The sequence below is a fragment of the Thamnophis elegans genome, chromosome 3 (genome assembly GCF_009769535.1).
Source record: "Thamnophis elegans isolate rThaEle1 chromosome 3, rThaEle1.pri, whole genome shotgun sequence".
In the NCBI taxonomy this organism is placed as follows: domain Eukaryota; kingdom Metazoa; phylum Chordata; class Lepidosauria; order Squamata; family Colubridae; genus Thamnophis; species Thamnophis elegans.
The window spans coordinates 74,907,198-74,932,847 of NC_045543.1; the positions used below are offsets into that span (position 1 = coordinate 74,907,198).

A 25,650-nucleotide genomic window follows, 5' to 3' on the forward strand; every position below is an offset into this window, starting at 1 on the left:
TTTTTTATCTGCCTCTTCAAAACCATGGTGCGTCTTATACTCCAGTCCATCTTATACTCCCAAAAATACAGGTAATTTAAATTTACAAACTAATTTCAGTAGCAACTTCTTGGTTTGAAAAGGCATATTCCTAACTAAATGATAAATGAGCATTTTACCATTCTGTATGGTGTGTGTATGTGTGTGTGTAATATTGCAGAATGTAATATCAAATATGTTAAGCACTATTTTAGGAACTGAGGATAGCAGATTGACAAATATATTATTCTATGAAAATTGTTATTACTGTGAAAAGGGATCAAATTTTTGTAGTGATTTATGTTACTTGCTTGATTTGCCATGTCAGCTGGCTTCACTGTGGCAGGTAAATCACAGTGGATAATTTTGATTATTATGGTTTGTCACATAACCAGGTTATCATGTTTATTTGTCACTCATCTTGTGATTTAAGACAATTCTGAGCAGCAGCCATTTCTGAAAAAGTATATTTGAACTTTGAGTGGGCATGCTGGTATCCAGAGTGTGCTATTACTGCTTATAACTTGGTTAAACTGATAATCACCCTACTTGCTCACTCAGTAACTTCCTCTCTGACCTTTCCTTGCTTTCGTAATATTATCAGCTTCTTCAGTCCAAGCTGTGATCATAATTCTTTTTTTATGACTTGCAACAGTCATGATTTGTATGCTGTTGACCAGGAGTGTTAAACTCAAGGCCCGGGAACCGGATCTAGCCTGCAGGGTACTTAGATCTGGCCCGCGGGGCTGCTCTGGAACAGCAAAGGACCAGCCTGTGGTGCTATTGCCAACGAAAACGAGCTCTTGAGCTGCCACAGCCTCCTGCAATGCACTGCCAGTGAAAACTGAGCTCGGGACCCCGTTTTTGCTGGCAGAGTGCTCGGGCCATTACAGGTGTCACCTAGGCGTTTGTAAAGAAAGGACATCCTTTGCCCCAGTGAGTTATTTTGTATCTTTTTAGACATTTTAGACATTTTATTAAGATTTATAGGCCGCCCTTCTCCCTGAGGGGACTCAGGGCGGCTTACAAGCCTCACAGACTGGTGGCAAAGTCTTAGCAACTTCTTGTCTTGTCATTTTTCCAGCATTTAAACAGAAGATTTCATAGCCTAGATGGTCACTTGGAAAAAAGTGATTCTGGAATATGGATGAATGGGATGGACTACAGTGGGATATCGCTCATTACACCCCACCTGCCTGAGCTCAACGACTCTATTGCAGCCACATGTGAGGAAGGATCCCCTCTCTGTGGATTTCCTTGGATTCTACCCGTGAACTACTTTTTTCGGTTGGTTGTGATCACACTTAATGAACTACTTAGTTTTAACAGAAATAGCCATTGATGTAATATTTTTGAAAAAGAGTATCTTCAAGTGAATCAGTAAATCTGTTGCATTTTAAGCGAATCCTACCAGAAGGAAACCAATTACAAAACAGGGCAATGCCCATATCAAAGCCGCAGTCAGACTGGAAAGAGTCTGAAAATGCAGTTTAGGGTTTGAAAAGTGGGAGAAGAAGTGACATTTTTCTTTTTTCCTGTACCATTTGCTGGACTGACGGGTTTCCTAAAACTTCCTGCAGAGGACAGGAAGCGTTTTCTGTTTTAATCCCTTTAATCTTGAAAGGCAAAAGGGATCTTCAGCATGAAATTAGGCCAAGAAACAAAGCAGTCACAGGAATCAACATTGACATGAAAGCACAAAAGAAGAAAAAAAGAATGTTCTGGGTATACCATGAAGCACCCTTTTCTATTTATGTTTAAAAAGTGTTAATGTTTTCTGAATAAGCTTGGCCGCATCTGTCAGTAATACCATCAGAGTTATTCACGTCTCTTGTCATTCCGCTTTGCGAAAGTTTTCAGCTTTGAGCAAAACTTTGAGCCTTTTATCGTTATTTCCTGGGGAACTGATAAACAAGGGTGGGCTTTTTAAAAATAAAAATATTCTGACAAACACTACTTTGACAGATTTATCCTTTTATTTTTATGTTAAGATGAAAAAGGCTAATCATTTTGATTTCTTTTGCATGTAAGGCTGTCACATTTTGCATTTTCAGTAGCATTTTAGGTTTTAATATACTTAGCCATATTATACTTTGTGGAACAGAATTAACAGTAATTTGAAATATTTTAAAGGACTTTTACAGTTAATTACATTGATAACTTTTATAAAAATCCCTTTTTTAACAGGAAAACATGGTATCTTCCTGCACCAGCAATTACTCCCCAAAACCCTATTCGCTTTCAGCTTCTTTCTAAAGAGCAAACACAATGGGATTCTACAAAGCTAACCTTTGAAGTAATAGGTAGGTGAATATCTCATTCTTCCTTGTCTTGAGAGGATTCTTATACGGAATTATTTGATCATGATAACTAGTTAGCTATGGCAAATTATTTAATTCATCTAATTATTTACCCAAATATGATGTAATATTAAATCAGGAACCTTCAGTCAAAGTTGTCAGAGATAGCCCATCAGCGTGAATACAGCATATCACAGATACAACATGCATTTTACAGGCTGTACCTGAACATATTTTTGACTATGATAAGCAAAGCATTTAAGGACAGGACATGAAATAACATTTGATAGGTGGAAACCTATCAAAGAGAAACCTAGAATTAAGGAGAAATTTCCTGACAGTGAAAACAATTAGTCCTTGGAACAGTTTGCCTCCGGAAGTTACGGGTGCTCTGCCACTGGAGGTTTTTAAGATTGGACAGTCATGACGGATCCGGGGGGAGGAGCCTGTTGCCGAGGAGGGCTCAACCGAGCTCCTCTCAGAGATCTGGTCTGTATATCTAAATAAGATCATAGATATCACCCCTTTTTGGCATAAAGGGGCAGGGAGTAGCTCTGTGTGCTAGGGTCTATTCGTAATTCACAGCCTTTCTCTTTATTTTTGGCTGTGGACAGAGATTAGATCCAGCGTGAGCGGAGCTTTTATCTCCAGCCAGTTCTTCTCAGCTGCCCTTTTTTTGCAGCCCTAGACAGGCGACCCCCCCCCCCAGGACAAAGCAAAGTTGTTTGAAGCTAAGATTAATACGGGCGTGTCCCACCCCTGTGAGATTTATGCTTTTATTACTATCGTAAATACCAGCACCATTTGTCTTAGAGGCTTCTTTGTTTAAACGGACTTCAAAATGGCGATTTCTCTCCGTTGGTGACTGATAGGGGATGTACATAGCCGGTTTTACCTTCCTGCAGACCGCTCCTTAACAAAATAATTTTTTTTTTGTTTTTTTGGAAACAGAGGGGAGCGAAAGCGCTGTTTATTTGTTTATTTATAATGGCACCCAGGTCAAAATCGAAGCGTCTCTCTACAAATGTGCCTAAAGAATCTGTGAATGAATTTACACTGGCATCACAGCCCTTGTCTCCTACGCCCTCTACTGGAGAATTCTTAACACAGGAATTTTTTTTTCAAATGTTTAATGATTTTAAACAAGAAATTAAGGAATTTGTATTGGAGCTATATGGTGATTTAAAGTCTAAAATTGACCAAATGAAGGCGAATACGTTTGCAGCCGTGTCTGCCCTGTCAGATTATACCGCTGAAATAGAGAATAAATTAGAAAGTTTAGAAGAGGCTAATTCTAATTTGACTACTAATATTCAAATATTACAACAAAAAATTAGAGACACTCAAGAACAGCTCGTTATGATAAACTTTAATAAGAAGGCATTCGCAATAAGAGTCAGAGGATTCCGCGACTCTTAAATACCACCTCTGACTGGCCCCGCCCCATCTATTCTCTGCCTCCCGAGTCCCAGATGATCAGGAGGGAGTGGGGATTTTGCTGTAACCTTCCTCTGCCATGCCCACCAAGCACACCACACCCACAGAACCGGTAGTAAAAAAAAAATGAATCCCACCATATGTACAAATGGCATTTCATCTCAAAGTTGTCCAAAAGTTTTGCATTGGTTAACGCAAGTCTATACATGTGCAACCAGAAGTCTCATGGAGTTCATTAAATCTTATTCCCAGGTCTTGCACTGAAGCCAAAAGATACTGGACTAAAATCCACATGTGGTTGGAGAAAATGATACACAAACAAATAGACTTTAAACCAGAGGTCTTTTTATTGGGAATTTTACCAGAAACCTACAACAAAGACTTAAAATATTTGATTGTAAATGTGTTAACAGCAGCCAGAATTGTATTTGCAAAAAACTGGAAAAATGAAACAATACCAAAAGAGGAAGAAATTATTCGAAAAATAATGGACTGTGCCGAAATGAGTAAATTGACATTTGAAATTAGAGAGCAAGAGGATGAACAATTTTATAAGATATGGGACTCGTTTTATCAATGGCTAAGGGAAAAAAAACAAAATTTTGGAAATGAAAAATGATACACTTATGCCTTAATTGGAAAAAGTAAATGATGATATAATTATGCTGTGAAATAATTCAACAATGATATAAGGAAGTACTAATATAAGGTATGGTGATATAATGTATAAGGTTAAGAACTTACTATAATGATATTTCGCTGCTGATAAGGCAATCCTAATAGGGGAACAAATGAAAACTGGTATATATAGGCAGCGATGCCTTGTTGAACAATGAAGGAATAAGATCTCTGTTTGAAGGTATGAAATGCAAGGTTAACAATGAATAGAAGTATATTCTCTGGGGGAAAACAATGCTAATGTTAACTGAATATATATTGTAGAAGGAAAATGAGGCCTTTAGTTACATTAGAGGAAATATCTGAGATGGTAAATATTATTTGAAGATGTAGATGTTAAAACAACCGTAACCAAACGACATGCTGCATGTGATGATGGTTTTTTTTTTTTCCCTTTCCTTTTTGGACTTTTTTTTGTCCTTTTTGGCCTCCCCCCCTCCCCCCACCCCTTTTTTTTCTCTTGTTTTATTTTGTTGTTTTTTGTTTTTTAAACCCTAGCTTATTGTGGTGCTTATTAAATATACAACAGAGAGATACGGGATGTATAAACTTAGTAGGGATGCACCTGTGATTAAACGACATATTGTATGTGAAGATGGGTTTCCCCTCCCCCCCCCTTTTTTTCCATCTTCTCCCTTTCCCATTGTTGTCTGTGTAATAAAAAATAAAAAATAAATAAATAAAAAAAATCTTATTCCCAGGTCAGTGAATGTACAAATCTTCCTAAACCTGAAACCTTCAGGCAAATATCTGAGAGACCGCCTCCTGTCACATACTTCCCAACGACCAATAAGATCTCACGTTGGGCCTTCTCCGGGTGCCATCAACCGGACAATGCCGGCTGGCGGCCCCTCGGGGGAGGGCCTTCTCTGTAGCTGCTCCGGCCCTGTGGAACAATCTACCCGTAGAGATCCGGACCCTTCCCACTCTCTCGGCCTTCCCAAAAGCCACTAAAACCTGGTTGTTCCGGCAGGCCTGGGGCTGTTGACTTCACGAACAAGGTCCAGCCCCACCTAGACGGAATGTATGGTGTGTTGTTTTTTAAAATTGTATCTCTTTTTAATTTTTAATTTTTAACTTTTATCTTGTTTCTGTAAGCCGCCCAGAGTCCTACGGGATTGGGTGGCATATAAATTTATTAAATTACTAATTACTAAATGGCATATCAGAATCATCATGCTAGTTGGAAGTTAGAAGTTGGGAGTTTAGTTCATCCACAGAGCGCTCCATTTGAGATGGCACATGGAATCACAATGTCAGAAATAGGGAAAAGGAAGACATACACAATTAATTTGTATTAAGTAACATTATTTTAATGAAGAAACAGTTTCCAGGTAAGTACGTCCTCTTAGCAACTAGTTTGTTAGGTTTGCACAAAACACACGTTAATATTGGATAAGGAAGCAAATCATTCCTGATAATTTAAATTGCACTTCATCTTTTCAATTGGTGTTGAAAGTAACATCCTCAGCACCAGCTATACGTATGGCAACTAAAATAAATAGATCTACAGTTGATCTATCTATATGAGGAAAGAGGGCATGTGGGGGATGGAAGGGTGTGTACAAACTGCTGCATGTATTTATTTAATTTTATTATCCCACTTTTCTTACTTTATAAGAAACTAGCCGATAACCCGGCATTACCAGGTTATTTATTTATAGTGGGGAAATGTCTGGACCAAACACAATTTTTAATGTTGGATTTTCTCCCTTACCCAGAGGTGGTATTCACCTGAACCGGTAGCTGAGAGCAAGCCGGTTCTCTGTTTCTATGAAAGTGGGCCCACCATCCACCCCTGCATTATACAAACCTTTATTTCTGCTTCTGAAGCCCAGATGATCAGGGGTGGCAGATTGAATTGCCACTCCTTGGCTGTTTTCCTTGCTCTTTTCCTTGTTTCAATGCAGAAGTTCAATTTTCTCTTAACTGTGGACGTGCATGCTCAGCGAACTGGTAGTGAAGCCGGTAGAATCCCACCCCTGCCCTTACCAGAGGGAGCACCCTTGTAGTGTACTGTGAAACCGTTACCATGGCAACTCCACTGTGCTGCACAGTAGAAGCCATTTTACAGCAGTACAGTAGAAGCCATTTTAAGACAAAACAGGCTGTATCCTAACAGCACACCCCAAGGGGTTTATATATAGAGATTAAAGATGTTGAACACATCCAACACAGCTCTGTCTTCCTATTTTCCCCACAACAATCCTGTGAGGTGAGTTGGGCTGACAAAGCATGACTGGCCCAAAGTTACTCAGCTCATATTTAATGCAGGAATAAAGCCCCAAAACTATGATAGTTGGTTTTGGAACGAAAGTGATGAGACCATATACCTGTGTTGCATTTGTGGAGAGAAAAAACAATAGGCACAGGAGTCTACAATGGAATTGGACGGGGGATGACATCTACAGGGAGACAAGACTAAGTCACAGAAATAATAACCAATAGAAGCATTAAATAATTAAAATTGAAAGCAGAAAAAACCCCACCTCAGCAAGGAGCTTTGTCATGAAACCTGAGACCTTAAGGAAATGACTCTGAAGCAACTGTGATTCACCATTATCAGAGGCAGTGAACAGGTCAAAGAGATCAAAATGCGAGATGTTTTGGCAGCAAGATCATGATATATTTGTACGAACAGTAACATCATGTGTTAGTAGCAAATTAAAACAGTAAACACATTAGGAATTTGGAAGCGAATGAGAAACAGTTTAGAGGAAAGGAATCAGAATGCAGGGAGGAATCAAGAAAACATTATTAAATGGACATTTAAGTAAATTAGTGGGGAAGAGAAAAATATAAGGTAAATCTCAGGATTGAGAACTTCAAATATTGACGGAAATCCAGCTAGTCAAGCTGCCACTCCATTGAAGATTTATTGACTACTTTGTTAAGAGGCAAGACATAAATGTATCTCAATATTCAGTTCCCCTCCTAAAATTGAATTTCAAACCTGCTCACATGGCTGTTACCAACTAGACAGGGAATAAAAGTGGGTTGTGGGAAGAGATTGAAAAGATTAGAGCATACACAGAGTGTACTAGTGGTGGGTTCCTGATCCCGTTGCTACCAGTATGCTCAGTGGAGCATCGCCCAGGTGCTGTACACGCTGTGTGAGGAAGCACCAAAGACTTTAAAAACAGGTAAGGAGCACGGGCGGGCGGGTGGCTGGGCCCTCCGGAGCATCGTACCGGAACCCGGTGCTCCGGGCAGGCTCCAGTACATCCATACTGGGGCGTACGACCTGCAACCCACCACTGGAGTGTACCTAACACAACTTTTGATTCCCTACTGAGCTGAGCTCCATTGTAACTTAATGTGTCAACAGCAAAGATAAAGCCTTTAGGCTAATTGCCAAATAGCCTCCCTTATAACTTAAAATGTATATTCTCAGCAACACAATGTGAGATAGCACCCCCTAACAAAGCTCTGGGGTATAGGCCAGAAAATGTACCCCTTTCCCCTTCTAAAGTCCTTTATTTGCAGAGCGCTGAGAAAATCATGAGGTTTGCATGAACTAATGGGATATGAAACTATGTGTCTAACCCTATGACGATCTGTGCAAGCCGTGTAAACTGTAAGAAGTTCAAGAACAAAATTTGCTTTGGCTTTTTCTCTCCCTCCTCTGTTTAAGGTGGGAGATAAAAGGTCACCTAGTTTTGCTTTCTGATCAGAATTAAAACTGATTATCAGTTGCCTCGTGTTCATTGGATTTATCAGATTCTGAGCTGCACTCAAAAACCTTACAAGATCATATCCCCCCCCCTTTTTTTTTTTTGCTTTTTGCTGTAACCAGCTGGTACAATTGCAGAATGGCAGTATTCTGCCAGCAAGATTTTGAATTGCAGGAATTCTACAATACAGCCCTCCATTTTGAAGTCAGCTGAAAGGGAAATGTTCCCTACTTCAAATAATTGTACCACCTCCTAGACCAGGCAATTGTATCCTTTCAAATCAGCGGCAATTCATTCTTCAATGAAGTGAATAATATGCATGCTATAGTAATTTCTTCCATCAGATTTAGGTGAAAAGTCTTTACTGCTTAATCTATTAGCTAAATGGAATCTCTTCCCATTCTCATCATTTGGTTGCTTGGAGAGAAAGCAGATGCAAAAAACAGGCCCTGCACCATCTCCTAGCAACAGGAAGAATTGTGTTTAAAACCCTATTGCTTTGAAATTCATTGGAATTGTCTGTGTGCGCGGATCTCATTCCATCATAAAAAACAACTGTGACTTGGTTTCTCATTTAAACTGGAAAAGATACTCCTTGTATGATCATCTGTCCCAATGAAGGAGACTATTGGACATTCCTCTTGAACTGGAGTGTTAGAAAGTGACTCAAGTAGCCGTTTCTATGCAATTTTAGATTTGTTGCAAACCGAATGTGGAATGTCTTTTCTCTTATATTTATCATCAATTTAACTATTTAACCCCCCCCCCCTTCAATTTTAACAGTATTATGCAGCTTATTCAGAGCAATATGTTGGTCAATTGGGAATATTTCTACTTTCAGAGCAGCATCTCTCTTCTAATGTGGATATCAAGTAAGATAAGGAACCTGCTTAACTTCCAAAGGAGGACAATGTCCCCATTGTAAAGGTGTGAAAAGAGCTTATTGAGAGTAACAGAATTAAGAGCAGTGGAGATAAGGCATATGATGGATGCTATTAGAAAAAAAAAAGCTGCTTAGGCTGGAACCACAGCAGTGTAGTGTTTAATGGTAAGAGCTATTAGTATGTTCAACGCTACAGTATAGAAAAGTAGTATCTCTTCTTTCTGATGTAAGGAAAGTGACAATTTTTGCATCCATGATACACAAAATACAATGTCAGAAGTATGGAAAAATTAGGTCATTTCCACCCCTTTATATTTTATTTAAAAGTTATTGCACATGTACCACTACTTATAGTCTTACCAACGGTAAAGGTTACACAACAGCAATAAAAACTGTCTAATTACATTTATCAATAAAAAGACATGACCATGCCTTTCTAAGCAAATATATAAAGTCATAACCAGTATTTTTTTTTTTTGCTGACCCTCTTGACCAGGTTTCCAAGATTAGCAAATTCCACTTCAACTCCCAGAATTCCACGGCCAACATAACCATTGCTGAGAATTCTGGGAGTTGAAGATTGAGACTCACCTTCGATTTGCTAAGGTTAGGAAGCAATGTTTTTGACTGTTCGTAATATATTCATTCAGAATTTGCATAGAGAATTTCATGAACTATGACTGTGGCTGATACACATTCTCATACTACCTAAAAGATAAGTGATTTTGGTCCATATATGTATTCATTGCACCCATATTATAAAAATAAGTATTAGGTTTCTGTAGAAAAAGTAGTAGTGTTGCATTTTTCCCAACTGCACAGTACAAGCCATACAATATTTAAATTTTAATACTGTTACAGGTATTACACATCAGTATTTATAATACCAATCTGGAGTCAGCAGGCTGAAAAAATAAGTACCTCAAGCAAACATGAGATTCTGCTGCAGCCAGTTTTTCATAATATTGTTGTATGAAAGTTAAAATAAACATTTTTTTAGTTACAAGTATATGCATTATAAAATATTAGCAAGATGGTGGCTTAAATATATACACTGTACATTGCCATTACAAAGTCTTAATAGCAGTAATATATAAATTGATTTTATTTACACAAAAATAATCTTGAGGAAAGCATCTTTACAATTGAAATAAATAAGGATTCAGTAATTCATTTAAAATATTTTTGCTCAGAATGGATCTGAACAGACTAAATGATGAAACGAAGCTGCAAATAATCCAGATGAAAGTCAGTTGCATTCTGATAGAAGTGCAATTTTACTTTTAGTTTTCCTGGAGTTAAAAGTACAAACATGCAAGATAGATAAAGCTACCCTACACTGTGGAGCAAAGACCAAAAGCATAAACAATAAACTTGAAAATATACAAGAGTATTCACAAAAGATACAAGGTATTTTACAATTTTTAATATATAATATTTGGTGATGTCAAAATATATGATACCTGCATAATTTATAGAATAGAATTTAGCTTAATCAGGCCATCATTTCCTTTAGGCAATTAAACTACACAGAATGCATCAAAATTTCATCCCAGCAAGCTTCATTGTCAACTTGTTCAAGTTTTGGTTCAAAAATTGAGTTGGGGATGGTGCAGATGGGTAAATCTTAGAATTGCCTCCAAGATTAAATTTTCTTTCATTTAAAAAAAAATCAATAAAGATCATATACACTGATACATAGTAGGTATTCTGCATGATTAAGTAAAAATAGAGAAAGACTTTACAAGAACTTCAAATACATCTTGGAATACAGGTGAATATTGCTGCTTTTCACACAATCAGATAAACAAAAGAACTGAGGAAATTACTGGGAAAGCATTCCCAAATTCAAGGAAATTCTCTACTCATGTAAAAAAAAGTATTCATTAAAAACAGAAACAAAGCAAAACTAAATGTATGTTTTGAAGAAAAAAAAAATGATTACTGTACTTTCTTCCAAAAGCAGTATTCTTCAATGCCATCATTATGAAGCTTTACTAAAACAGTTATTATGTTTGATGCTGTCAGGAGACAGTACAGTCATAATTGCCTTCCTGAAGGGGATGGTCTTCCTTTTCCAATCCAATCATGTCCTCATCAGGTCGAATTGAAGTATTAGGACCAATGTCACTTTGAGGACTAGCATTGTGGTTAGTTGAAATCCGGTTCTCCTCTGCCCTTGGACTGGCTTGTTCAGCCACTCTTGACAGATTTGTAGGCTGAAAGGCTTCCTGTTGCACCTGTTCCTCCGATATCTCACTCAGCTTCTGCAGTTGTGGCTTGATAATGGTTAAAAATGGCTTATAGCCAGGACTAAACCATATAAGATAAGAAAATAAAAAAATAGTTTAAACATTTTTAAGACTGCAAATTCAGTAATTATCCTTTTTTGATTATTAACTTGGTGTAGTAAGCCAATCCAACAAGTGGATGCCCTTTGTACAATGAAAATATATATGATGCTCTAATTTTCACTAAAATTGAGCTTGGTTTCTTGTGAATCATATGAATATACTTTTTTTTAATGCCAACCTGCAAGCAATTTTTCAATGCTTTTATCTAGTGGAGATGGTGCTTGTTTTTCTTCCCATCTAATCTACAGTCCTGGAGCTTCCTAGCGTTTTCAAATTAAGCCAAACTTTGGTATTGCAACCTACTACTTTACTATGAGAAATATGCTAATTCAAGATACTGTGCATATCATTGGATACATACTTCTCTGTTCATATTATACATCTTCAAATGTTGAAGTAAGAACTCTTGTCAAGTGTATTAATAGGAACAGTCAGTCAGTTACAAAATAATTCCACAGATAAATTATATCAGGTATTATATGTAGTATTTCAACATATAGAATACTGTCCTCAAAGAGATTAAGCATTAAAATTATGTTTTGCTATCTGTTAAATTTTGAATAAGTTGAACAATATTATTTCTTTGTTTACTGCTGTTTCTTAGAAAAGCAGCTTAAATCTTATGTATAGTGAAAGGAGGTTCATGCAACTCACCAGTCTGTAGAAGCCCATCTTTCTACTGCCTGCAGTCCCGTCTTAATGTTCTGCAACATTTCCCCATCAACCTCTGAAGACTGCGCCAGACTAAACACTTGATTGATGATTGAAGATTCTCGAAGGATGAGGCCTATGATCATGCACCAGTCCAGGCATCCTGCTTCCATGAAAATATGAAGCAAATACCTACAAAAAGACCCACAGGCACTGTCTAAGGCACAGAAACATGGTATATTATCCTTGGTCCCCATCCACTAAGAACAACTCAAAGGAATCCCAATGACAATACAAACTCCCATCACATTTACCGCAGCTGAACTTGTGATTTGTGCGGCCCTTTGCTGGCTAGCTCCAAAGAGATATGTTCCAATTCAGACTGCGTCAGACTCAAGGCAGAATAATTTTCATCCACCATGGTCCAGTCTCCATCCACAATAGAGCTTGTTTCTGTCAGATCCGTGGCAGAGCCAATGCTTCCCTCGTCACCTGTCAAATACAGTAAACCAAATATAGATGTTTCAATGTCTCTGTGACTTATTTAAAATGTGCAAAAAACCCTGCATCTCATCAGTATAGTATACTTGGCTGTTTAATATTTTTTTATGGATAAATACATATGGATGCTGGTGGAATGTGAAAAGTATGAAACCTGCATGTATTTTTGTATGTAGATGATGCCATATTATCAAGTACCACATCTGCAGTGAACACTAGTATATGTGACGCATGAAAGTCTATCTAAAAAAAATAATGTATCAAAACAAGATAATTGTGTTTCTCTGGGAAAACTGAAAACAAGTTATACATAAGAAACCAAAATAGCAGCAATAAGTGACTTTACTAAAGAAGGGGAAATGGGGAAACAAAATGTAAAATATGTAAATGTTCAACAACCATTTGAAGTTACAATGGTGTTGAATGAGACAACTGTTCCTTGTATTTGTGGCTATTGTAGCATCTCTCGGCCAGAGGATCAAGATTCAGACACTTGACAATTGGCTTGAAATTACAATGGCTGTGTGTCCCTTAATCAGATCATCACCATGTGTGACTTTCACAGCCGGCTTCCAACAAAAATCAAGGGAGAAGCCGGCAGGAGGGCACAAATGGCAATCATGTGACGTCACACTCAAGACTACACAGGATTTGCTTAATAATTGCAACTACAACTGCCACATTAAGTCAGTACAGTCATACAACATTGTATTTTGGTTTGGTTGATTTAAGTTTATTAGATTTATATGCCACCCTTCTCCCAAGGACTCAGGGCGACGTACAACATTAAAAGAAACACATAATACAAAAGTTAAAAATAAATAAATAAATAGAATATCCCAAACAAACCCAATTAGAATTGACAATAACATTTTTTTAAAAAATCCGAATTAAAATTAAAAATGATCAATAATTTATTTTGTTTTGTTCAGGCCAGGCTGGCTTGCTGGAAAAGCCAGCTTTTTAGGGCACGTCGGAAGGACCGGAGGTTAGGGATTATACGAAGCTCTGGGGGCAGCTCATTCCAGAGGGAAGGCGCTCCCAAAGAGAAGGCTCTCTCCCTGGGGGTTGCTAGCAGACACTGTCTGGCCAACGGCACCCTGAGGAGGCCAACTCTGTGGGATCGCACTGGACGGTGGGAGGCTATCGGTGGCAGTAGGTGGTCTCGCAGGTACCCTGGGCCTAAGCCATGGAGCGCTTTAAAGGTCATAATTAGTACCTTGAATCGCACCCGGAAGACAACTGGCAACCAGTGCAGGCCGCCTAAAAGAGGTGTAACATGGGAGCACCTAGGTGCCCCCATGATAACCCGCGCAGCTGCATTCTGGACCAGTTGAAGCCTCTGGGTGCTCTTCAAGGGCAGCCCCATGTAGAGAGTGTTACAGTAGTCCAGGTGAGAAAGGATGAGGGCATGAGTGACTGTGCACAGAGCATCCCGATCCAGGAAGGGGCGCAACTGACGTACCAGGCGAACCTGGTAAAAGGCCCCCCTGGTCACGGCCGTCAGGTATTCTTCTAAACTAAGCCGCATATCCAGGAGGACGCCCAGATTGCGGGCCCTCTCTGAGGGGGCTAAAATTTCTCCCCCTATCATCAAAGATGGAACAAGATGCACAAATCGGGATGACGGAAACCACAGCCACTAAGTCTTGGAGGGATTGAGCTTGAGCCTGTTCCTCCCCATCCAGATCCGCACAGCCTCCAGGCATCGGGACATCACGTCGAGGGCATCGTTTGGGTGGTTTGGGGTAGAGATGAAAAGTTGGGTATCATCAGCATATTGATACCGTACCCCAAAACCATGGATGATCTCACCCAGTGGTTTCATATATATGTTGAACAGGAGGGGTGAGAGAACCGACCCCTGGGGCACCCCACAAGTGATGCGCCTCGGGGTCTATCCCTGCCCTCCAGGCAACACAAACTGCAACCGATCCGACAGGTAGGAGGAGAACCACCGTAAAACGGTGCCCCCCACTCCCAACCCCCTGAGTCGTCGCAGTAGGATACCATAGTCGATGGGATCTTAAGCCGCTGAGAGGTCTAATAGGACCAGGACAGAGGAGCAGCCCCTGTCCCGGGCCCGCCAGAGATCATCGACCAACGCGACCAATGCCATCTCTGTGCTGTATCCGGGCCTGAAACCCGACTGAAATGGATCCAGGTAGACAGCTTCATCCAGGGACTGGGGAAACTGATGTGTTACCGCACTCTCAACAACCTTCGCTACAAAGTGAAGGTTGAAGACCAGATGATAGTTGGCTAAAGAAGCTGGGTCCAGGGAAGGCTTCTTAAGGAGGGGCCTCACCACCGCCTCCTTCAAGGCGGTGGGAAAGAACCCCTCTCTCAATGAAGCGTTGGTAATCGCCTGGAGCCAGCCTCGTGTCACCTCCCGGGAAGCCGAGACTAACCAAGAGGGACACTCAGCACTGAGTCTCCCCATAATCCTGTCCATGCCCTCGGGGGTCACAGGATCAAACTCATCCCAGATGGTCTCCACAAGATTCATCCCCATCGACTCACCCGAATCTACCCAGTCAGAGTCCAAGCCTGTCCGGATCTGTGCTATTTTATCCTGCAGATACTGAACAAATTTTTCAGCCCTACCTGCAAGGAGTCTTTCCCAGCTCCTTGGTTAAGTAAGGAGCGGGTCACCCTAAACAGGGCGGCTGGGCAGTTATCTGCGGATGCGATGAGAGTGGGAAAATGTTGCCGTTTTGCCGCTTTTATCACCACTAAGTAGGATTTAATATGAATTCTTACTAGTGTTCGATCAGATTCGGACCGGCTGGCCCTCCAACCACTCTCTAGGCATCTTTTCCGGCATTTCATCTCCTGGAGCTCCTCGGTAAATCAGGGAGCTACCCAGGATCCACACCGGGTCAGAGGCCACCAAAGCACAACACGCTCCAAAGCCCCCGTAGCCGCCCTATCCCAGGCTTCCACTAGGGCTGCGGTCAAGTTGTGAGCAAGGGATTCAGGAAAAGTCCCAAGCTCCATCAGGAACCTTTCAGGGTCCATCAGGTGCCTGGGGCGGAACCATCTAGTCGGTTCCACCTCGCTGCAGTGAGGGGTAGCAGTATGGAAGTCAAGACTGATGAGGAAATGATCCAACCATGACAAGGGTTGGATAGAAATATCCCCTAAATCTAGATTATTCATCCACTGCCCAGAGACAAAAATCAGGTCGAGCATGTGTCCCCCATTATGGGTGGGGTCTTGAATTAACTGAGTTAGGTCGATAGCCGTCATGGAAGCCATGAACTCCCAAGCTGACTCGGATGTCTCGCCAATGGAAGGCAGATTGAAATCCCCCAGGATCATAAGCCTGGGGAAATCAACCACCAATCCAGGTAACACATTTAGCAGCTCCGGCAGGGCCGATGAAACGTAGCAGGGTGACAGGTACATAACAAAATGGCCCACCTGAACTCCAAGGCCCCATTTCACAAAAAGGGACTCACACCCGCCTATCTGAGGCACAGTGACCTCCTGAGGTCTGAGACTTTCCCTAATAACCACCGCCACCTCCCCACCCTTGCCCTGGGCTCTCGACTGGTGAAACGCCCGGAAGCCTGGTGGGCATAATTCACTAAGGGGAACACCCCCCTCATGGCCCAACCAGGTCTCCGTAATGCACGCCAGGTCCGCTCTACCCTCTTGTATGAGGTCATAAATGAGGGGAGCCTTATGTACCACAGACCTGGCATTAAGCGACACCAGCCGGAGACCAGGGTCCTGTAATCCCGAGGACCCAGGGGTGTGAGAAGGGTGATGAGGGTTGGAACGCGCGATTGCTCTTAAACAGCGGACCCACGTTCTCTGAACATAATTTGGCCTTCGGCCCCCATCATATCTGCCTCTCCCACAAACAGTAGAGATGGTGAACCCCCAAATGTAAAGGCTTAATGTCTCCCCCGGAATCCCAACCCTTCCCAGCACTCCCGACCTGCACCCATTAGTTAGCTCTGGCCTGTGCCCTGGCAGACTCCCCCCCCACCAAGCCTGTCTGAGCCATCCCTATCAACCCCCCGCCCCCCCCCTAAAATTTGATTTAAAAATTCCTGTAAAAAACCCCTAAGAAGTCTCTTCTTCGCATGCCACCTCTCGGGATCCCAAGGTCCGTCATTAAGGAAGCGTCTTAAGGAAGCCATCCCGGGGAAAGGGGGAGTTCCCGAAGGGAATAAAGTTCTGTCACAGAATAGCATAGAGGAGAGTGTGGCATCAACCAAACGGGATGACATTTTATGACCACTTTGTGTATATTTTATGATCGCTTAGTGGTGGTGTTGTCCATTCCAAGTACTCCTGTTAAGGAGAGAATGAATGTGAATCTAATAGCAAAGCAAATGTACAAAGAGTAAACTTGTTGAGAGTAAGAGGACTTTCAGAAGGTTGTGCTTAATGATATCCTTAAGAATGGGAAGTTAAGAAGTTTAGTGATAACTTATAAGGACAGACACTGAATGATGTTGATTTGAACAAGTGAGTTTGTTCTAGTGGTTAGGGCACTAGGCTAGTGAGTTCTAGTCCCTCCTTAGGCATGAAAGCCAGCTGGGTGACTGGGCCAATCACTCACTCTTAGCTTAGCCAACCTCAGAGGCTTGTTGTGGGGAAAATAGGAAAAGGAAGGAGGATTAGATATGTTCACCACCTTGAATTGTTTATAAAAATAATAACGGTGGGATACAAATAATTTTTTTTCCAATTTAATATTTATTATTCTTTTTCTGCACATTGTGAACACTGCTTATTCCAAAAGAGACTAGCATGGTCACTATACATATAGGTATGCTATCTTGTGATGAAGTTCTAGATTGCTGCTGCCAATAGAATTCCTATTTTGAATTCATTCTAAATATGAATTCATAAATATATTATTGGTTTGTTTTTCCTCTGCTATTTAATCCTTTACCTTCTGCATTATTCCCAAGAAAGATGAAGAAGCAAATGGCAGTTGTAATATATGAAAAATATATTTTTATTTTCAGACAAAATACCCAGAATCACCTAAAAGAAAGCCAAATATCAGAATAAAGAACTCACCCACTTTACTTAACAAAGGTGAGAGGAATGCCTCCTGCATTTGAGGGCCATGGGAAGATGCTGTATCCATCTCTCTTTGGGAGGAGCTGATGGCACCAAACCAGCTGTGACTCCTTGGTATACCCGGGATGCCAGAGTCTATTTCCATGTTTAAAAAGCTGTCTGCAGACTGTGATTTTAAGAGTTGTTCGCCTATTACTAGAAATGAGAGCATGTGAACGAGCTGTTGTTCCAGCCTTAAACATGTTATTTAAGATTTCAAGCTTTTCATTTCAAGGACTTGTAACTAACTCCTACTATTTAGGATGCCTACCACAAGCTTCAGTATAGATTAATAAAGCCACATATAGTGGAAACCTGCACACAATCAAACCAAATTGATTTATTTTATTTCCTATGAACACTTTAACTGTTACAGTCATCAAGCAGATAGTATCAATTCCAACAATTACTTGCTTCCAACAATTACTTGCTGTATGTTTTTATTCTTTGTTTAAATACAGTTTAATTTCAAAGACTGAATTAAACATGTTTAATCTTAACATGCTAAAGTGTAACATCACTTGAATTCAAAGTGCCTGCTACATTTGCCTCTATGGTAGCACCAACAATGGATTTGGTACAAATATGAAAATAATAATCTGATCTGAAAACCCAAATTGAAAGCACTGTAAGACTCCATTTACTCTAAAGCTACATTTAGATTCTGGTAAATTAAATAAAAGGGAGGATAAGATACCTGTTCTACATTTTCCATTCTTCAAAGGTGAATTTATAGAGCACACTGGAATAATGGGAAATGGCCAAAGAAAATCATTGTGTAATGTCTTCAAGGCAGACACAAAATCCTCCACACGGGCAGCTCTGTTGCGCTCTTTACACAACCAGCCGATCAACTCAAAGCCCAGCTGTGCAGCAAAACAACCAAGGTCCTTAAGCCTGATTTCTTCCAGAAGACGGCGAGCATGTCTCCACAGCATCATGTCAATGTACATGTTCTCAGCACAATCATTTTCCTTACTCAACCTACAAAGGTGGGAAAATAAGAAAGTTAACACCAAAGACTAACTTCTACTTTATTTATGGATTTGGCCTAATTTTCTAGGAATCAAAAGTTGGAGTACTGTGAAATTTCATCATCAAATAGAATCAGTAAGGTAGTAATAATCTCTATAATTTATGTAGGGGCTTGATGCAAAGAAATATATAGCAAGAGACATATATTCTCTTCTACTTGGTTACCTTTTGCCAGATGGGCCAGATGGCATGCTCAGGGTTTTCTGCAAATTCGATTTGCCAGCTGGAAGTGTCTCTCCAGATTGAGACAAACTAATACTGCGATTTCTGAAGAACTCAAAGCCACCACTTGAAGTAGGTTCCTACATGGAAGGAAAGGAGGATAAGAATAGACCAGTTGGAGACTTGTTTAGAGTTGGACAGTATCTAAACTGATTAAATTTAAAAAAGCAAAGAGCAGACTGGCTGAAAACCAGAAAAGCTGAGAGTAGGTTTTATGATGAAAGAAATATTTCTAATGAATTTCACAATGATGAGTTATTCAAGTAATCCTCCATCAAAAAGATGCTCCCTGAAAAAAAATCCATTTACTTATAATGACTTCAATTTTATTATTATTATTTGCTTTCTTGCTATATTATGACATTAAGGTGGCTACTGCGTCAGATAGGCTTAATGCTACATTTGGTTATTTTTCAAAAAAGGATCAAAAACCCTTAGCTTAAGAGAAGAAAGCCTCTGTCCAGACACCTTGCCATCTGCTACCAAAACAGCATAGGCCTAGCTTGGACATCTTGCAGATTGCAAACATCAAAGAACGACTATAAGCAAATAGTGGTTCTGCTGAGACTGAGAATGTTATGCTATAGTTCCGAAAATATGACTCTTTTTTCCTATTCCCTTTGATCAAAATGTGACATTATACACAAGCAAATCCAGGCTTTGCTTAAGATGTCAAATATGGGTTGCAAGTTCTAGTTACTCTTAACCATCAAATAATCATGTTCACATACAGTCATTCATTAATAAAAAGGACTATGGTTTAGTGTATGATTAAAATCCATTTATTGAGGAAAATATCTGATAGGATAACTGGATAGTTAGCAAGTTCCACACATGACTTGAACACCCTCCCCTCCAAAAATTTACACCTGGGTTAGTGTCGAAGACATTTATGATAGAGCAATTGTGTGCCTTTCAAACCTGAGTTGTTGGTGTAGCAGGAGGGGTCTCTGATTCGCCAGAGCCAATGGCTTTCAGAAATCTGATCATGTGCCGACAAAGATCCCACTTTCCTTTCTCCAAAGCTGTATTGAATAGCAGAGTTGCATGCTGCCTACTAACGGCTGGAACTTCCATATTCTGGAACCAATATAAAACACTTTTTACACAGAAGCCACTGATTCAATAAGCAAACAGAAAAGGCTGCAGATAAAAGCATGGATCAAACTTCACACCTTTGATTTCATTGTCCAATAATCATGGCCCATGATTTTACTGTCCATGACTATGATAGGACTGCTAACTGGGAATGGCCTAGAGGCACCTATTATATCAATCAGGTCCTCTATACTTACACAGAAGACTGCATAGTAGACAATTTCATTCCCAAAGATAATTAGCATCCTTCTCTAATTTTTTATTTCCGTCCTTAGTTAATAAATATATACTTGTAAGAGACAAAGCTCTATCAAAATAATGTGTCCTTTGGGTCGTGTGCTTAATACACCATATCACTTGTCTGAATAAAATGAGTGAATATAATTACCTGCAGAATAATAAGATAAGATGCGGCTGTGTCCAAATCCTGGGCCATTAAACACTCTTCAAACAAGTCTTTTGGATTTCCAACAGCAGCAAAGAGATAATTCCACAGGGCATATTCTGTTTTTCTAGCACAATGAACAACAGTCTGTAGGAAGAGGGGGAACTCTGTAATAAATTTAGCCACGGTGGGGAGAAGAGGATCGGGAATGGGATCCCGCGAGGTAGCTTCTTCTTCCAGCACTTCATGGAGCATCAGTTCTAGCACATGAGGAAAATATGGTAATGCGGCACAAGAGTGAGCCAAAAGCAAGGCTTGTTCGCCTAGGTTCCTCACCAAAAGCTGGCGTAAAATGTGATGGAGGTAGATCTGAGATGTTCTCTCAACAATACAGAAGGGGAAGAGGACCTCTAAATGTTCAACAGCACTGCTGTGAGTGTATAAACAGTCATAAAGCACAGTGTCATTGACAGCACCAAGAACCAAGGCATCTTCAAACAAAACAGCCAAGGGGTAGATGTTAATGTGGAAAGGCAGCATGATCCGTCTTGAAAGAAAGGAATGTGGTTTGCGATGGTCCCTGGGAAACAAAGGAAGCCAGACCTTCATACCTGATCCCCCGCAGCTGAGCCACAGAGCCTCCAATAAGTGCCGTTTCTGTTTGTTAGAGCGGCATGTCGTCCAAACATTTTCTACGGACTGGGCAAGTACAACAGGAGCACAGAATGGCAGCTGAGAACATAGGAATAATACTAATTAGGCTATTTTCTTTTCTCCCTTTACACAAGTTGTTCAAATTTTACATGGCAACAAACATTAATTCTGCTGACATCACATTCTTCCTCAATATAAGCATATTCATGTTAGTTTACTAAATTAATGTAACTCGCCCTAATCTCCTCCATCATTTTCTTCATATTATCCTGTTACTACAAAGTATTTTCCCCATATTTTTAAATAATCAGCAATACAGCTTGTTATCTATTTTTCTTCACTCTTTATTAACATAAACGGGTTACCGAAGTACAGAAATGAAGGAAAGGTTCCATTAAAAACAATCTAAAGTTACAGTACTGCTTATATTTGTTACTGATATTAAATCCCTTATTTTTGCCTTCCGTCCTTGCTATATTTATTAAGATATTGCTACAGTTCATACTGTTAGTTGTGTTAGTTTGAAAACAACCTTGTACATTAATCACTATCCTACAATTTTGGGTAAGTAAGCACTATTTGAAAATAATAATTGAAATAATTGAAACTAATTCTAATTTGCTTCTAAAGAAAAGACTGTTACAGAAAAACAATGTTACAAGAATTTAGAAAAGTTAGTCATTTATTAACCGCTTATTTTAATTGTAAGATCAACAAAGTATTACACGTTCAGATTAATTCACAATGCGCATTCCTTTCATTGAGATTTTTCCATAAGTTAACTCACAAGTTTCCTTTGGTTGGGACTACTCTCCTTTTCTCGTATCTGAGGACCTGATCGATCTCTTTGTACCATGATTAACTGTCCAGCTAAATTTAACATAATGCTCTCTGCTTCACAGGCCTTAAAGAAAAACAAACATTTATTATTCCTTTTCAATTTTGCTGAATCTGTTTTTCTGAAAGTTCAAACACATCAGGATCAGCACTGGGTTTAGAAAAGAATACTATTCAATATCATTCAATCCATGCTGGTCATAAACGAAAAGCTGATGACCCAACTGCCTTCTCCGAAAAGTAAAGCTGATTATCATTCAGCAGACTGATAACATTATATCCCCTATCTCTCCCCGTAGTTTATTTTTGATGTTGAACATCATAGAGCCAGATTGAATCCTCAAAAGTTTTACAAGTAAACTCTCATTCAAAACAACAGCAATTTCATCATCTTAAAAAAAAAAAAACATTTACACAAAGCTGTAAAGCAGCAATAAATCCAAATCATTCCTTCATAAAAATATTCACATTAGGAAAATCAATATTAGTTCAAACACATGCATTTTTATCTTGCCTTTAACCTAAAACACCATGATTTATCAACCACGTCCTCTCATATATCTTGCTCCAACAATTGGGGAGATTTAATGAGGGATGGTGTTGTCTTATATATACTGTTTTCAAGTGGAAAATCTGCTTTCACTAGCTTTAAAATAATTTTTAAAATACCCTGTAGATACCTGCTGTGGCATTTTCAAGCTGATACCTGTCTCTGTTCTTACTGATGTTAAAGTAACGGACACAACAAGGAAGGGGTGAGGAATATAACGTGACATAGAAACCTCTTGAAGAACCTGAATACTTGTGGTGGGATTAGGGCTGAAAGACAAAAGAAATGTCCAGTGGTCAGTATCCTACTAGCCCCAAATAAACATGTGTGAAGTACTCTAACATCTTTGTCTATCACTATGATAATAATTTTCAGATAATACAACAATCCTGATGAGACAAAGATATTGTAAATATGTAACCAAATAAAGCAAACAGCATTGAAAAGTAAGTCAGATTACAATAGGCTATACTGTATATTTAATTATTAACTATATATTCCTTTGGCAATTTTTAATGCTACTGGTTAAGGAAAATATTTTTCATTTTTATGGCTACTTTTGTTGAGTTATCTAACATAAAGTACCTGCTGAGCTAAACATGACTTAATGCCTGTAATACTGAACTCTGTCTGGGTTAATATTTACAAGGGGGCCACATCAGAATGAACAAGAGCAAAAAGGACACCACTCAAATCTAATTCAAGAGATTTTCACCAAAGGCTTCCTTCTCCCTCACCCATACTTTAAAACAAAAGTAAAGTAAAATGAATTATGCAATAACATATTTCAAGTATACTCACCCATCAGATTTTCTTTTAATACTATAAAGGCAAATAGAACAGTCTGCTCTGAACAAAATTATGATGTCCCGAAAGACACTGAGCAATAAAGTTTCTGCCTGCACTTTGGTGATATGAGCAAATGTATTGTCCAGATTGGCTGTTCGTAAATATACTCTTAGCTGAAAGAATAATGAAAACTTTTGATCACAAACTTATAAGGAGAATTTAAACTAATTTTCAAACCTTGTCCTTTCATGAGGAACTTATAATAAGGCTCGCTCATCTACACCCTTACTACTGATTGAAGATTTTTCATAGAATGGATTTTTCATCTCTGTTGTGATGCTAAATACTCTTCATTCACTATCCTTTTCCTCCTTGAGATGAGGAAGAAAGAACACTCTATATGTATCAGATGTATGTATATGTTACTCTTACATTAAAAACAAAATGCAAAAGTAATGTTGGGCAGACATTTGAACAATTAATCCTACAGTATGAAACAATATAACTATTATGGAAGTAAATCTTTAAACATTTTAGAGGGAGAATCCAATTTCTAAACTATCACACTCATAAGAAAAATGAGACTAACATCCTGTTATTTAGCTGCAATTAAAAAAATCTTATTTACAAAAATCAGAATTTTGAGGAATATTAATTTTAATCCTAACACTTTCTGAGAACAGAAAGAAAAATGAAAATAACAGTTATTGTTATTTGTAATTGTTATTGCTATGCAGGCAATAAAGTTTCTAATATAACTAATATTACAGGCAGATTTCTATTTAATGTTGCCATAAAAGTGCATCAACGGGAGAATTCCAGTCTTTTATATTCAAGGTCTGCCTTACCTCTTCCTGGCGATCACTTAAGTTGTAGCATGCAATGACAATGAAGTCATTCCACCATGCTAAGCCTCCAGTAACAGTCATATTTTGTTCCTAAAAGTAAATGGAAAGCTAGAATTATTCAACTTTTTAAAAATCCGAACAGCTTATCCATCAAGACTAATATAATCAAGGCTAATACAATTACATAATAAAAAGATGTTAGTAACATTCTAATAACATTTATGGATAAACATTCTTCCTTGGCCCAGAGTATTCTAGAAGTCAATCCTAAATATTATATTTACACTATTTATAAGAACTGCAGGTTATTGGCTTTGACATCACTATATAATCATTAGGGATTGATCTTGAGAACATAGTACAAACATGCTATCCCACTAGAAAAAAATTGAGCCAGAAATGCCATTTTGAATTTGAAAGAGCTGTGTCAAGCTCGAGATGACTGAAATGTTTTGATGTTGTTCTGAACTTGCTGGAATTTTTTTATGGTTTTGGTAAAGTCTGAATGGCATTGGAAAAGGCCCATTTGCTATTGAAAACATCTGTTTAGTGCTCAAAATAAGTTATTTCACATTTTAAATATTCTGCATACCCCCCTTGCGATTGAAAGCAATGCTATTGTCTTAAATCTCCAGGAAGTATTTCCTTGAAGTGGATTTTTCATGCTCAGAAAAATCTGAGCATGAAAGTAGAAGATATTTTATAGAATATAGAATAACAGAGTTGGAAGGGACCTTGGAGGTTTTCTAGTCCAACCCCTTGCTTAGGCAGGAAACCTTACACCACTTCAGACAAATGGTTATCCAATCTCTTCTTAAAAACTTCCAGTGTTAGAGCATTCACAACTTCTGGAGGCAAGTTGTTCCACTGATTAATTGTTCTAACTGTCAGGTAATTTCTCTTTAGTCCCAAATTGCTTCTCTCCTTGATTAGTTTCCACCCATTGCTTCTTGTTCTACCCTCAATTACTTTGGAGAATAGGTTGACTCCATCTTCTTTGTGGCAACCCCTGAGATATCGGAACACTGTTATCATGTTACCACTAGTCCTTCTTTTCATAATACTAGATATACCCAATAATTCCAGCAACTTTTTAATATATCTTTTAGCCTCCAGCCCCCTAATAATCTTTATTGCTCTTCTCTGCATTATAAAGTGGTATTAATACTTCATGTGATCTTGATTCTATCCCTGTTTATGCAGTCTAGAACTATGTTGACTATTTTTTGTTTACCTTCCTGATTCCCTCAGTTTATTTTATTTATTACATTATTTAGAACTCACATTTCAAAATAACAAACCTCCCAAGCAGCTAATACAATGTAAAAAACATAAAACTTCCAGGATCCTTCCTACAGAGCTACTTGTAGCTGCCTTTGGCAGAAGAAAGAATCCAGTTAAGCTGCTTTGGGAATAAAGATGCCCATGGTCTGCCTTCTCCTCCTCACCCTTATTATAATCCACCTCCTCCATTCACAAAATTGATAAACAATGGAAACAATGTGGCCTCCCTCTTATCCAAAATGAATTCTGCCAGAATAGCTATTAGCCAACAATTCTATTTTTAGCAAAATTATAAGAAATTCTTTAATTACAATATTACTGGAATGACCTGTTTTTACAAGATTCTTTCCTCCTTTCTCCTAAA

At 39.0% G+C, this 25,650-nt stretch overlaps 2 protein-coding genes across 2 annotated transcripts in view; one reads left to right on the forward strand and one right to left on the reverse strand.

Moving 5' to 3' along the window:
- Positions 1 to 8,320, forward strand: part of ERMP1 (endoplasmic reticulum metallopeptidase 1) — a 37,395-nt gene extending 29,075 nt beyond the window's left edge. The window contains exons 12-15 of the mRNA XM_032213834.1: positions 1,103 to 1,305; positions 2,206 to 2,321; positions 3,270 to 3,303; positions 8,230 to 8,320. Of these exons, the coding sequence (XP_032069725.1) occupies positions 1,103 to 1,305; positions 2,206 to 2,321; positions 3,270 to 3,303; positions 8,230 to 8,320 (444 nt within the window). The remainder of the gene's footprint in view (positions 1 to 1,102; positions 1,306 to 2,205; positions 2,322 to 3,269; positions 3,304 to 8,229) is intronic.
- Positions 8,321 to 9,272: 952 nt separating this feature from the next.
- The window catches only part of RIC1 (RIC1 homolog, RAB6A GEF complex partner 1), a 57,225-nt gene continuing 40,847 nt past the window's right edge, over positions 9,273 to 25,650 (reverse strand). The window contains exons 15-26 of the mRNA XM_032213128.1: positions 24,003 to 24,092; positions 23,167 to 23,327; positions 22,496 to 22,634; positions 21,766 to 21,882; positions 20,328 to 21,056; positions 19,763 to 19,921; positions 18,785 to 18,921; positions 18,282 to 18,568; positions 17,543 to 17,740; positions 12,310 to 12,487; positions 11,999 to 12,187; positions 9,273 to 11,303 (exon numbers count right to left, since the gene is read on the reverse strand). Of these exons, the coding sequence (XP_032069019.1) occupies positions 11,015 to 11,303; positions 11,999 to 12,187; positions 12,310 to 12,487; positions 17,543 to 17,740; positions 18,282 to 18,568; positions 18,785 to 18,921; positions 19,763 to 19,921; positions 20,328 to 21,056; positions 21,766 to 21,882; positions 22,496 to 22,634; positions 23,167 to 23,327; positions 24,003 to 24,092 (2,673 nt within the window). The 3' untranslated portion in view covers positions 9,273 to 11,014. The remainder of the gene's footprint in view (positions 11,304 to 11,998; positions 12,188 to 12,309; positions 12,488 to 17,542; positions 17,741 to 18,281; positions 18,569 to 18,784; positions 18,922 to 19,762; positions 19,922 to 20,327; positions 21,057 to 21,765; positions 21,883 to 22,495; positions 22,635 to 23,166; positions 23,328 to 24,002; positions 24,093 to 25,650) is intronic.